Genomic DNA, 13526 nt, shown 5'->3' on the forward strand with positions numbered 1-13526 from the left:
CATCTCTTAAACTCCAGATCCCACAGTATTATTGCCCACTTTTTAGTTGTTTTCATTCATCTCACAGGAACCTCAAAAGAAACAAATCAAAAATTGAACACATCATTTTTGTCTTCCAGAATCTCTCTTGTTTTTCTGTCTTGGTAAATAGCAAACATCGTCTACTCAGATACCAAAGCCATAGAACTGAGAGTCATTACACGTTCTTCTTACACATTTCCTTGTCTTTTAGATACTTACAGCTTCTACACCCTTCCTTTTTCCACCTGCCACTGCCTTATTTCAGTTTTTATACTTTCTTACATAGATTTCTGTAGTAGTTTTCTAACTGGTTGTCCTGCATGTAGTATGGTTTCCCTTTAATTCAGTTTATCTCTAAGCATAGCGTGGGTCCACCTGCATCAGATTCTTCTGGAGGGCATATTAAAATGCAGATTCCTAGATCTCTAGACATACTAAGTCAGAATCTTTGGGAATGGGGCTGCCCAGGTGGACACTGAAATTTGAGGGTTGCTACTCTCCCCACTGCTGCCAATGTGATCTTTCTAAACCAAAAATTTGATTATGTCATTTCCTTGGTTACAATCATGCTGTGGTTCCCCATGGCCTTGGTAATAAAATCCACACTCCTTGTCATACCTGACTAGCCCTTCATCCTCTGGTTTCTGTCCAGCTTTGCAGTTTTCCTTCCTGACATTCCCCCCTTGGTATCCTGCATTCCCACCATGTGAAATGCTGCAATACCATACCATGCCCTTTCTTTTTTTTTTTTTTTTTTTTGATGTGGACCATTTTTAAAGTCTTTATTGAATTTGTTACAATATTGCTTCTGTTTTATGTTTTGGTTTTTTGGCTGCAAGGCATGTGGGATCTTAGCTCTCCCACCGGGGATTGAACCCTCACCCCCTGCATTGGAAGGCGAAGTCTTAACCACTGGACCGCCAGGGAAGTCCCACCATGCCCTTTCTTGACTCTATGGCCTTGGACATGCAGTTTCGTGTGGCTGAAATGTCCTTCCTGGCCTATATGCCAGATTTCCTGCATCTTCCATGCTCCGTCTAGCCTGCATGTCCTTCTGCCATACTTCTTTAACATCCCTGTATTCTTCTATCCTAGCACTTTTCACTGGTAGAGTAAGAGTCTTCCCTTGTTTATACCAGTGAATATTGCATTTCAAACATTTTTAGGGGTAGATTTATGGCATGCAGTTAATTTGTTTCTCAGCTTGAATTTATTTAGGAGAAATGACATACGATCTCTAATTTTGAATATCTTCTAGCAATTCACCCTTTTTATGTCAGAAAATAGTCTCTTTTCCTAAAGCAATTGTGGTATGGATTCCTCTTTTGTGATTTTTCTTTTTTGAGGGTGGGAAGGCTGGAAAGATGTTATAATTAAAAGATACATGGTTAGCTATTCCCAAATCTTATTGTGGTATGTAGTGATTATATCAATAAGCAGTGGCTAGACTTGCAAAACTATATATTTAAAATACTTTACCAAAAATATAATCTTAAGGCTGAAATGGTATCAAGCATAAAAATAGCCTCATGTTAAATTCTCTGTTCATTATTATGTAGCCTTTATGTCCTAAAGCCAAAGATGATTTCAGAGGTGACTTTTTCTGAAGCATGTATGTACATTTCATGTTCATTTCTGCCTCATTTCCACACCAGAACTTATCATGTACAGAATAAAAAAGCAACAAAAACAAAAAGCACAAATGCTTTGCTTTGGCTTCTGAAACAATGGGACCTGAACCCAAACTAAATCCTTTCTTACTGTTTAGAAATGTGCTTTGAAAGAAAGCGAGTCCACAGACCCTTATAAAATACGTTCTAATTAAATTGGTGGTCATGAAACCATATTTTGGCTGCAGGCTGATCTGTCTAGGTTTCTGGTATAGCTTTGGCTATTTAGTCTCTTGTGTGACGATCCATCATTTGACAGCATTCCTCATGGGTTGAAATGACCTGTCATTTGTTTCGCAGATACCTCAAATCAGCTATGCATCCACAGCCCCAGAGCTAAGTGATAACACCAGGTATGACTTCTTCTCTCGGGTGGTCCCCCCTGACTCCTACCAAGCGCAAGCCATGGTGGACATTGTGACGGCACTGGGGTGGAACTATGTGTCAACACTGGCTTCTGAGGGCAACTACGGAGAGAGCGGTGTGGAGGCCTTCACTCAGATCTCGCGGGAGATCGGTAAGCGTATATTTATCAGATTATCGCATTTGGAGATGACAGGTTGCAGAAGTCTGAGCACCCCCAAGAGCTCTCTGATCTGTATGGGATAATTAGAGCTCCTAGAGATACGTGACCCAGGCTGTCCACTCTAGGGGGAAGCTGGGTTTATTATAAATGATTTTGTTGTTCTTGGTCTATCAAGGTGACACTTTGGTGCTAATTTAGGAATTAGAGCTCCTGACTCAGGCGAACATTTTTTAAAGCTGTCTGTTTTGACGAGGGACTTCGCTGGCACATTAGAGCCACTGTAAATTTGAATAAATGACATGCTATTTGATTGTTCTAGATGGAGGTTTACATTAGCGAGTCATTAAGTTTTTTTAAAAAGGCAGTGGAATTTAACATCCAACACTAGAGGGAATTAACACTGGTAATCATCTTAAAACAGTACTGAAGTAGCCCCCAAGGCTATACATAAGCGATATTCTTATTCTCATATTTCACTTTTTGAATTTTTATTCTTACCTCAAACTGAGGTAAGGGCAAGATGTGAAAACTTGGTTAAAACAGGGTGCTCGTGAACTCTGTCCCCGGTTTTTTCAAGGTTCTCATCCAAATCTCTGTAGGCGTTTTACTACGTGTATGTTTAACCATGAGGCTTACACTGCGTGGGAAAACCAGAAAACAAAAACAACTTAGGGCATAAATATTATTGCTGACTGGCCAACAATATAACTTTGTGGATGAAAGGAGACATGTTACCATTACTTAACAAATGCTATTGTTCTTACTAAGAATTACTGAATAAAATTTGCATATTTTTCTATAAAAGTAATAACAATGTTTTGTCGAAAATTTAACGTGCCCTTTAGCTGTTTTTGAGTAATTTTGAACTTGCAGGAAATTATATTGATAATTTATTGTTTTTCTTAGAAGCTTCAGTGCAGGAAAAGACCATGGGAGTGATTTGGGCTTATTCCCTAATTAGCAAAGACAAAGTTATTGGAATAAGGTTTTCTCTCGAAACACTTGAAGATGCCTGCGATCTGCTCTTCTGCATATAACAGAACATGGAAACTTATTATACATAATATTTGGTGTGGTTAACATTTGTTCCAGTGCTATGCTGTTACAGAAAATGTAGAAAAGACCTGGTTTTGTTGGAAAGATTGGCTTAATTTATTTAAGGGACAACTATTCATTCCTGTTGTGGCATCCATGATGCCATAACCTGTGCTGTTTGGAATTTTAATTTATATCACTACTGCTATAAAGATGATTCAAAACATTCAATTGAACTTTAAATGAGGGTAAATTACATTACCTTCTTGGAAAAGAATCCCAAGTTTATCCTTAGGAGAAATGCCCACTCAAATGAAAACAATAGCTTCTGAAAGCAGGGTTAATGCATTATTTAAGCAGCTGATGTCGGTCATCCTATACATTCTCAACTATAGGGCACATTTTGTGTGCACGAAACAGATTACTATGAAAAATTCAGTACAGGACATGAGTTGCCAGTTGTTGAAGCATCTGATAAAATGCATTGTTCTAGAAGTTAAGTGAGATCGCAGTTTTACTCTTCTTACTAAAAAAGAAATATTTTGTTTTCACTTTTAAGGAGCATTGCTCTTCTTAGGTAACTGTCACCTAAAAGGATTCAGACGATACCATTAATTATTGCTGTCTCTATCTTAGTCATTAGTACGGGAGAAAATAATTTTAGTGCCTTGTGTAGGATGCTCTTGATAGAGCAACCTGTTTCTTCTGTGTTGATCCTTTCAGTATTCTGTGACGTGATTGGCTTTCCATTCTATTTCAGTTCTCACTTATCTGGGGAATGGAGGAGGGCTGGGTTGTCAATTAATATGCAGAATACTGAAAAGGCCAAATTAGTACCACACTAGAGTATGCCATGGAATATATTAAATATCAAAATCATCCCTCATTTTAATGACAAAGATTTTATCCAGAACAAAAATAGCTGAAAATGAAACCTTTTACATGACAATGATATTAATGGGAATGGCATAGGGTAGCAACTTAACCCATTCTGAAATGATCTGATGCCTCTAATGAAAATTCATTAGTTCTATAACATTTGCTCCTCTTACTACGACGTTAAGACATCTCTGTCAATGTGTTACTAGTGTTTTTAAAAATCTTAGTCTCTTGACTGAGAAGGAGAGCATACATTCATTTTTTGGAGTGTCTGCCTATTAATGAAATTGTATATTTTCCCGACTCTTCTAAATTTTCCTGGACTCTGTTCAGGATTTCTCTCTTCAAGAACGTTGATTGCCAAGAAATTTCAGTGTAAATTGAGGCTTCCTATGTTTTGTCTCTGATTAATTCTGACAGATCATAATGGAATGATAGTGAAAGGAAAATCTGTTTAGGGATACAATGCCTGTACGGTTTGTTTAGAACGTTTTTCATTTTAACAAAATCTGAGACGTGGGGAAGTGTCCTTCGTGAGTCTTGGAGAACGAAGTTTATGAGTGAATGATGGTCATGAACACAGATGCCCGTGATGTCTCTTCTCTGGTCGGGATCCTTCTCAGGGAGAGAGGGACAGGAATTATTTGATAAAATAAGACAAATAGCCCCTTGATATCCTAGCTGTTATAATCTCAGCCCCTTGACTATAGCATTTTTATTGGAGAAGTCAAAAGAAAAATATTTGGGATCAACAAATAGCACAATTTGACTGGATCATAGTTTGTGTAGTGAGGTATGGAAGACAAAACTGGAAGGCTTTGTGACAAGGACACATAGGTGAGCACTTTACCTCATAGGATAGTAATTTTATCCTTTATTTTCTAGACAATGGAGGAAACTACCGAGGAGAGAGGGGTCTACTAGGATATGTATTTAAGACTTTGCTAATGAGAAGCGAAAGATGGGGAGACCAGTTGAGAGGCCTCTGTAATATCAGTCTTAGCCTCACATGGGGTAGTGGTAATAGAAGTGGAAGAGGGAACAAACTTGAGAGGCACTTGGAGGTGGAGTCTCTGGAACTTAGCAATTGATTGGAATTAGAGCTCGAAGGTAAGAAAAAAATGAAGCTTGAAATTCTGAACCTGGGCAATTGGGAAAATGCAAGTACCATGAATAGAAAAGAGACAGTGAAGTGGAAAGGTTGGTTTGGGGTGGGAAGCATAGTTTGGTTATGAACCCAAGAAACTGTCAGTACTGGTACATACCTTTGTGGAGAAGAGCAGCAAAGAACATTGATCTAAAGCCAAGCCAGGAATTGAGCTATAGATCTGAAGCTCATTCAAATTGATAATTGAGGTGGGAAGGGTAATTGCTGAGGTAGAACATGTAGTAGAGTGTGAATTAAAGGGGGTGGAAGATACACCCTTGGGGAGAAGCTTTACATAAAGGTGTGGGATGACAAGCATTGGTGAAGATGTAAAGGAAAGGGAAGCCTTGCACACAGTTGATAGGAGTGTAAATTGGTACAGTCATTATGGAAGATAATATGGAGTTTCCTCAAAAATTAAAAACTGAACTACCACATGATCCAGTGATTCCACTTCTAAGTATATGTCCAAAGAAAATGAAATCAATATCTTGAAGAGATATCTGCACTCTTGTGTTCATTGTAGCATTATTTACAATAACCAAGATATGGAAACAAACTGAGTGTCCGTTGATGGATGAATGGATAAAGAAAATATATGTTAAATGGGATATTATTTAGCCTTAAAAAAGAAGGAAATCCTGCCACTTGTGACAACATGGATGAACCTGGAGGACATTATGCTAAGTGAAATAAACCAGACACAGAAAGATAAATACTGCATGCTGTCACTTATATGTGCTCTCACTTATAGGTAGAATTTTAAAAAGTCAAACTCATGAAAGCAGAGTGTAGAATGCTAGGAGCTGGTGGGGGGTGGTAGGAGAAATGGGAAGACGTTAGCCAAAGGAAATAAACTTTCAGTTAAACAGGATGAATAAATTCTGAAGATCTAATGTACAGAATGGTAACTATAGTTAGTAATACTGTATTGTATACTTGAAATTTGCTAAGAGTTGATCTCAAGTGTTCTCACTACACACACACACACACACACACACACACACACACGTATACAACTATGTGAGATGATGGAGATGTGAATTAGCTTGATTGTGGGTAATTATTTCACAGTGTGTACATATATCAGAACATCATGTTGTACACCTTAAATATATACAAGTTTTATTTGTCAATTATACCTCAAAAAAGCTGGAAAAATAAAATTAGTATAAATGAAAAAAAATGAAGATTTGGGAATAATGGGCTAGATTTAGTAAGGGAAAGCTAAGAATAGGGCAGAGTGTTCTCTTTTCTCTTCTCTTGATGGGTTTGTGGCCATGGGAGGGCTCTCAGTCTTCTTTGAAGTTTTCCATGATAGGCGATGGTAGGAGTTCTTGAGGAAAAAGTCAAGGTTATTGAGCAGATATTCATAAGAGAACAGGAACTTTGCCAGAGGGCACAGCTGAACGTGTGTGGTACAGTGGCAGAGAATCAAGGAATGTCCCTGAGAGCGCGTATATTAGGGCTGCCATAACAAAACACCACGAACTGGGTGGCTGAAAGCAACAGAAACATACTGTCTCACAGTTCTGGAGGCTAGAAATCTGAAATCAAGGTGTCGACAGAGCCATGCTGATTCTGAAACCTATAGGGGAGAATCCTTTCCTGCCTCGGTAGCTTCTGGTATTTGCTGGTGATCATTTGTGTTCATTAGCTTCATCCGTCAATCCAGTCTCTGCGTCCATCATCACATTGCTGTCTTTTCCCTTCTTGTTTCTGTCTCTGTCTTCTCTTCTTATAAGAATGCCAGTCATATTGGATTAAAGGCCCCACCCTACTCCAGTATGACCTCATCTTAGCTAATTATATCTGCAATAACCCTATTTCCAAATGAGGTCACATTCTGAGGTACTTGCTGTATCTTTTGGGGAGACACAATTTAATACCCATAACAGGGGGTGGTAGTGATGAAGGGTGTACTTAGGGAGATAACTCCCAGTGACAGGGATGGGAGGTCGACCAGGAGGACAAACAGTTACCAATAAAGATGAGGGGGGTGCTCTGTAGACAGAATTTGGTAGCGGAGCAGACCATAATATAACCAGCTCAAAAGTTCCTTTTGAAGTGCTGCAGAATTTTACTCTCCCAGTCTTGACTACTTGGGTAGATGAGGCAACCTAATGGATGACTCAGGGTTCCAGACGGGGGTGGGCGGTGGGATCCTTGTGTCTAGCTTTCCCGGGATTCTAAGTGGTCAGGAGCCTCCTAGTAGGATCACAGTGGACACTCCCTCTACAGTGGTGTACCGGCTGTTCAGCCTCCCTGCTTTGTGTAATTCCAAGCTATTGTTCTTTTCAATGACACCTGGGAAATTTTGGACATCTAGAGTCTTTTCTGGCCTAATTTATTTTTATTTCCCCCTTTGGTCTCTTTTGGCTTGAGGGAAGGGAATAGCTTAGTTGCTGCTGGTGGTTAAGACTTCTCCATCACCTATGTTACACATCCTCAGTTGTTAGCACCACAGTCCTCTATGTCTGTCTTGTTTTAATGCTTTGATATGATGTTTTCATTGATATTATAATAAGAAGGTTAATAATACATACCCATGCTTTTCTGTCATAAGCTCTGGAACTTGTAGTTTGTGACTCAATAAATGACTTCCTTGAGGCTTTAGACAGATTCTTTCCCTTCTTTGTCTTACCTTATTATATTATTTAAAAAAGAAGACAGGATAATAAATGTTAATGCTGCCAAGGGGCAAGGAAGCTAAAGCTTTATCTTTGAAGATAAAAGGAATCTGTGATAGCATTTTATCTTTTCACTGTGGATTTGCACAGTATGGCAACACACCTCCTTTAATCAGTCATCGTGTTTATGAATGCCTTATTGAAGATGACAGGCCTGCGAGTCGTCATCCCACACATTACAAGGGGCAGAACAGACCTGATTCTGTCAAATCTACCATACGTGACTCTTTTTCTTCTAATTTGCAAATGCTGGAAGCTTCTGACTATTGTCTGACGTGTTCAGAATCTTAAAATCTCAGACTTGGAAGGGATCACAGAGGTCTTTGGATTGGCACAATCTGTTTGAAATGTTAATGCAATAAATCAATTTAATTAATTCATTTTTGTGTGTATGAAATGACCGACACTTGCCAAAACATTTGATAGTAATTTATTTTCGGTGTGGGTCAAGAAATAAAGTAAGGGAAATTTCATTCCACCTCTACAATGGAAAAGTGTCCTCTGATCATTTTAAGCTATCTCAGTACAGTTTTAAAATAAAGCGTTTTTTCCTCTTGGGTTATAAACGAGAATCAAGTTTCTATTAACTGCAATGAATTTGCTTCAAGAATAAAACAAAGTATTTTAAGTGAGAGAAAGAAAAAAGTACATAAAAAGCAGCTTTTTCCCATAGATGTTCATTGCTTTGGAAAAATGACTTCCAGCAGGCAAAAATCAATTTGACAAAAGTATTAATGTTGTAAAATACTGTGAATGAAAGGAAACATTTTAATTCAATTGAAATTTTTACTTTATGTTCCTACAGCTGACTTCCACTGATAGCACATTTCAAGTTGCAAATCATGTTTAATTAATATTAACACCAGGTAATTGGCAAGAATAACTTCAAAGGAGGGCTGAGGAAATTGCAAATTGGAACTGCAGGTGCAGCGATCCTGCGGAAGCTTTATAGGAATCCAAAGAAAGTGTATACGGTTTTGACAATTACTGCAGAACTTGATCAAATGGAACATCATTTCAAAGCCGTTCTTCATTCTGGCCTTGCTTAATATTTAGGGCTTAGGAACTGCTAAGTAGCAACAGCTGCTATTAATGTGAAATGGCAAATAGCATTCCATAGATGCTTTTAAACCTATGATTCTAACGCCGTAGTTAAGTATTTAGTAAACAATGGCAGTTTGATGCGGTGGAACACACCTGGGAGTCAAAAACGTGTCTAAATCCCCCTTCTTCAATTATGAGACTTTGTCTGAAGATTAATTTCCTTGTCTATAAAATGGTGGCCCTCTGCTCAGTGATCATCGTGTGCTAGAATACTTGTGAAATGTTCTTTATAAACTCTAAAGTGCTATTTGATATCAGGTATTACTAGTGAAAGGAATGGGGATAATACAGATTTTTTTTCCAGAATGTGTGGCAAAGCTGTAGATTATTATGAAGGTGGTGGATGTGCTGCCAGTGTGTAGGATACATAGCCAGGGAAGGCTTTGCTTGATTCATTAATTACCTTCAAACATAGTCATATTCTGCCTGAAAGATCAGAGAGGAGATTTTGAGTGGCTCCTGACCGCCTACCCTCTCCGTTCTCTTTACTAGCCCTCCACAACTGCTGTGGTACATCTTCTACCCTGTCTTAATCTTGTCACCCCTGGCTGTTGAATATTGCTTATGGTGTCACCAACAGTTGTGTTTGCTTGGGTCTGATTGTTCAGGTAGCACATTGTTCAGATATCAGGACAAGCTTGAGGTACCTTGCCTCATCCTTAGTGATGTGCTCTCATGAGTCCCTGAGCTTAACCCTGTGGATTCACTTGCCACTCTGATCGTAATGCCAATTTCTCTGTATACCTCTTCCTCCAGAATGTGTTTTTCTCAATGGAAGGACACTCCCCTACCCCAACACCCAGTGCAGTGCCTGGCATATGCCAGGTGTTTCATGAATTTCTGTTGAATGACCATTGTCACCAATTCATGGCTGTGTTGGCGCTGTGAGCCTAGTGGTCAGGCTTCCTCAGGCTCTGGGAACCGAAGGGCAGAGATGGTCCCAACAATGGCTTATGCATTTTCTTTGCTAACACGTAACCTATATGGGAAGCTTTGGTCTTCCACATTGTTGAACCACTCAGAATTCAATTTTTTATTACTGGAAAATACCAAAGCCTGTAATCTATAGGTTCAGCCCACCCTGGATTCCCTCAGGCCAAACAGTGCTGGGGAGTGGCTAAGAGCTTCTTATCAGCTGGGTTTGACTTCCAGATCTGTCACAGCTTAGCTATAAGACCTTGGGTAAATTACTTACTCTTGTTGTGCCTCAATTTTCTTATCTGTACAATGGGGATAGCAATTGTATAAGAATCAAAAGAAATCATACAGAACAACGTGTAGCTCGAGGTAAGTGGTCAACAACTGCCAACTCATATTGTGTTAGGCATCCTCGCTGATGGGTGATCCAGGGTTGTCTTATTGCCCAGAACCTGTGCCCTGTTAGCTCAGTGAGCGAATAAGAAAGCAGAGTGAGGCCTACATAAGAGCTCAAATAAAAGCAGCCAGTCCTCCTCATTCCTAAAACTTGCTTTGTACCTCCTAGCAGAGACCAATCCTATTATTATTTTTTCTTAGCATGACTCATATACTACATAGAATAGTGTTGGCACCTAGTTGAATGCATGAATTAATTAAATGCCAGTCAGCGTTGGCTCACCAAATATGCTTTCTCCTCTTCCTTTTGAGCCTTCTATATATTAACTGACTCAGCCAGCATCTATTGTGTACCCACCATGGATCAGGGCATCCTTGTTCTAGGCATTCAGGGTCTAGAGATGAATCACGGCCTCTGCTTCCTAGCTGGTTACTGTATCAGAGGATACAGAGATGTAAACAAACTCTTTCAAATGAATGTGATCATTGCCTTCATGGAGGCATCATTCAGAGGCATTGCCAAGAACACAGTGCCCAAGAGAGGGCATCCTGCAGTTCATGTAACGAAAAGACCTGCCATGAGGGAGTGGAGGGTGACAGTTTATGGACCCCAAGCTCAAAGGGAGTATGCTGTGTGATGTGAGTGGAATGAATTTAGGTAAGTTCAACACAAGTTCTTGAGAAAAAGAGACAAAAAAATGCATGTAGAATATGATGCCAACTTTGTAACGTGTGTATCTGTGAACATATAGTTTTGACAATCCTCATTTCTTGATGTATGGATGGATACCCAGATGTGTCCGTCCATAGATAATCGGTGTCTGACTTGCTTTACGGCTTTAGCCCCTGTTCCCCCCGGTCACTCCCACCCAGCATCACCGATGCCCTAGGCAGCAGTTTCGGTTTTGTTCAGTTCCCGAGTCTTAATCAGGGCCAATAGTTTGTCCTGACCTTAGCTTACAAGTTTCTGGGCTTTGGAATGATTTTGCCAAGACGGACCCTGTACCTGGTGGTCCCAGGGTGAGCCCTGAGCTCCCTTCTAGGTTGCAGCAAACTTACAGAGCTGTCTCACCCTGACTCTGGATCCCTAGGAGTGGGGCTCTGCCCCAGACTCTGACCTCTGAGGTTGAACCACGACACACTGCCTATTCCTTGTCAACTCTTTCCCCTGACTGGGTGGAGGCATCTGGTCCTCTGCATGATTCATGCACTTGTTGAGATCTGACTATGCGTGAAGCCATTGAACAGAGTCCTGTCTATGGGGTCCCTAGTGTGTGCGGGGGTCCTGACCCTGTCTAGCTTGTTGTCTTTATATTTCTCACATCCTTTTAGTGTCGTATCCCTAGAATAAAAGGAGTTCAGTCTCAGAGGATGGTTTGAGTTTCTCTCTCAGAAATTCCCATTTAAATGCTTAGGAAGGGTCAGGGTATGTCATCAACAGGGTTGTCCCAGTTTTGAGTTATTGTTTTCCAGCTCCCTAACTCTTATTGCCAACTGTATGAGTTTCCTAGGGTTTCTGTAACAAAGTACAACAAACTGGGTGGCTTAAATGACACACACACACACACACACACACACACACACACACACACACACATATATATATATATATATATTTTTTTTTTTTGGCTGGCTCTGTGGCTTGTGGGATCTTAGTTCCCTGACCAGGGATGGAACCTGGGCCCTAGGCGGTGAAAGTGTGGAATCCTAACCACTGGACCGCCAGGGAATTCCCACATAAATCTATTGTGTCATGGTTCTGGAGGCTGGAAATCCGGGATCAAGGTGTCAGAAGGGGTGGTTCCTTCTGAGGGACCCACCCTAATCCAATATGACCTCATATTAGATGATCTCATATAAGTATGACCTCATCTTCATTAATCATATCTGTAATGACCCTTCATTAATTACATCTGCAATGAAAATAAGGTCACATTCTGAAGTACTGGGAGTTAGGACTTCAACATGTGAATTTTGAGGGGGGGACACAATTCAGCCATAACACCAACCCTAACTGCTGGATTGAACCCTGATTCGTGGAGTTCTGTCTGAACTGAACCCACATGTGCCCCGGTTCTTTAGGTGGATTTGGGGCCCTGGACTCCCCTGTGTCTCCTGAGGCCTCAGCTTCTGTAACCAAGGTAGCCAGCCCCGTTTCCCCTTGTCCTTGCCGGCTGGGCTCTGCCTGCCTCAGAGCTGAATGCCTGCGTCACGGCAGGCGTGTGCTTCTCCGCCTGCGCTTAGCCCCAAAGAAATTGCATTCTTTCATTTCCCTTTCCAAAGTCATTTTCTTGTTCAAGCTCTTCTGTTTGGAAACTCCAGCACTAGATGAGCGTGCCATCCGCACTTTACTGTGTTGATAGAACATAATATAAAAACATCTTTCTGCAGAAATGAAGCAACATCAGAATCCCTTCCTGTCACTTTTTGTAGGTGCTAAAAGAGTTGGCCTGAGAATGAGTGTGTTTTCCCGCTTTCCGTCATAACTTATCAACTAAGCAATAATTATGGTTTCCTTGAAAAGAAATGGCTCAAGAATAGTGCAATCAGGAAGGTATAAGATGAATAGTTTATTGAAAAAGGCGCCAATTATTTCAAGGGTCACATCCCTTGGCAAAACTGGGCCACATGGTCCTTCTGCTCTAACATCTGTATGTTTGACAGATCCCGGGCTTCTTTCTTTGCTTCTTTCCATGCTGCCTGGTCAGAGGCATTTCATGATTCACTGGGGACTCCACAAGGGGAAGGCAGGGGAAAGGAGGCAAAGTGAAACTCGAGTCAGCACATTTTGTTTCCTGTTAACAGCTCTGGGAAGAGGTTTGGTCGAGAAAGGAATTTTAAGTAATGATTTAAACATATCTCTGGCAGTTCCACTAGTGAGAAAAAAAATGCCTCGTGTAGCAGCTCAGACCTACTTCTGAAGCAGTGGTACACAGGGCCATGTGACTCAGGGGCCACATGTGCATCATGAATCACCGCTGGCACCCACATAATGGGCAATTAAGGGAAAGAGGCAAGTGCAGAGTACATTGTTAGCCTATTGTGTTTAGTATCGTGGAGGGCAACCACTGTGCTCCCCTTCAGAATGGGTTTGATGTGACTGCCAGGAGGAATCCTAGGGTGGATGGGAATATTCATGG

General features: G+C 40.6%; 1 protein-coding gene across 3 annotated transcripts in view; it reads left to right on the forward strand.

The window, feature by feature from the left end:
- Nucleotides 1–13526, forward strand: part of GRM8 (glutamate metabotropic receptor 8) — a gene marked incomplete at both ends in the record, with an annotated part of 755346 nt that overhangs the window by 128905 nt on the left and 612915 nt on the right. For all 3 annotated transcript variants that reach the window (XM_082661983.1, XM_082661985.1, XM_082661984.1), the window contains one exon: nt 1992–2208. In XM_082661983.1, the coding sequence (XP_082518109.1) occupies nt 1992–2208 (217 nt within the window). The remainder of the gene's footprint in view (nt 1–1991; nt 2209–13526) is intronic.

The sequence above is a fragment of the Grampus griseus genome, assembly GCF_964374135.1.
Source record: "Grampus griseus genome assembly, chromosome: 9".
In the NCBI taxonomy this organism is placed as follows: domain Eukaryota; kingdom Metazoa; phylum Chordata; class Mammalia; order Artiodactyla; family Delphinidae; genus Grampus; species Grampus griseus.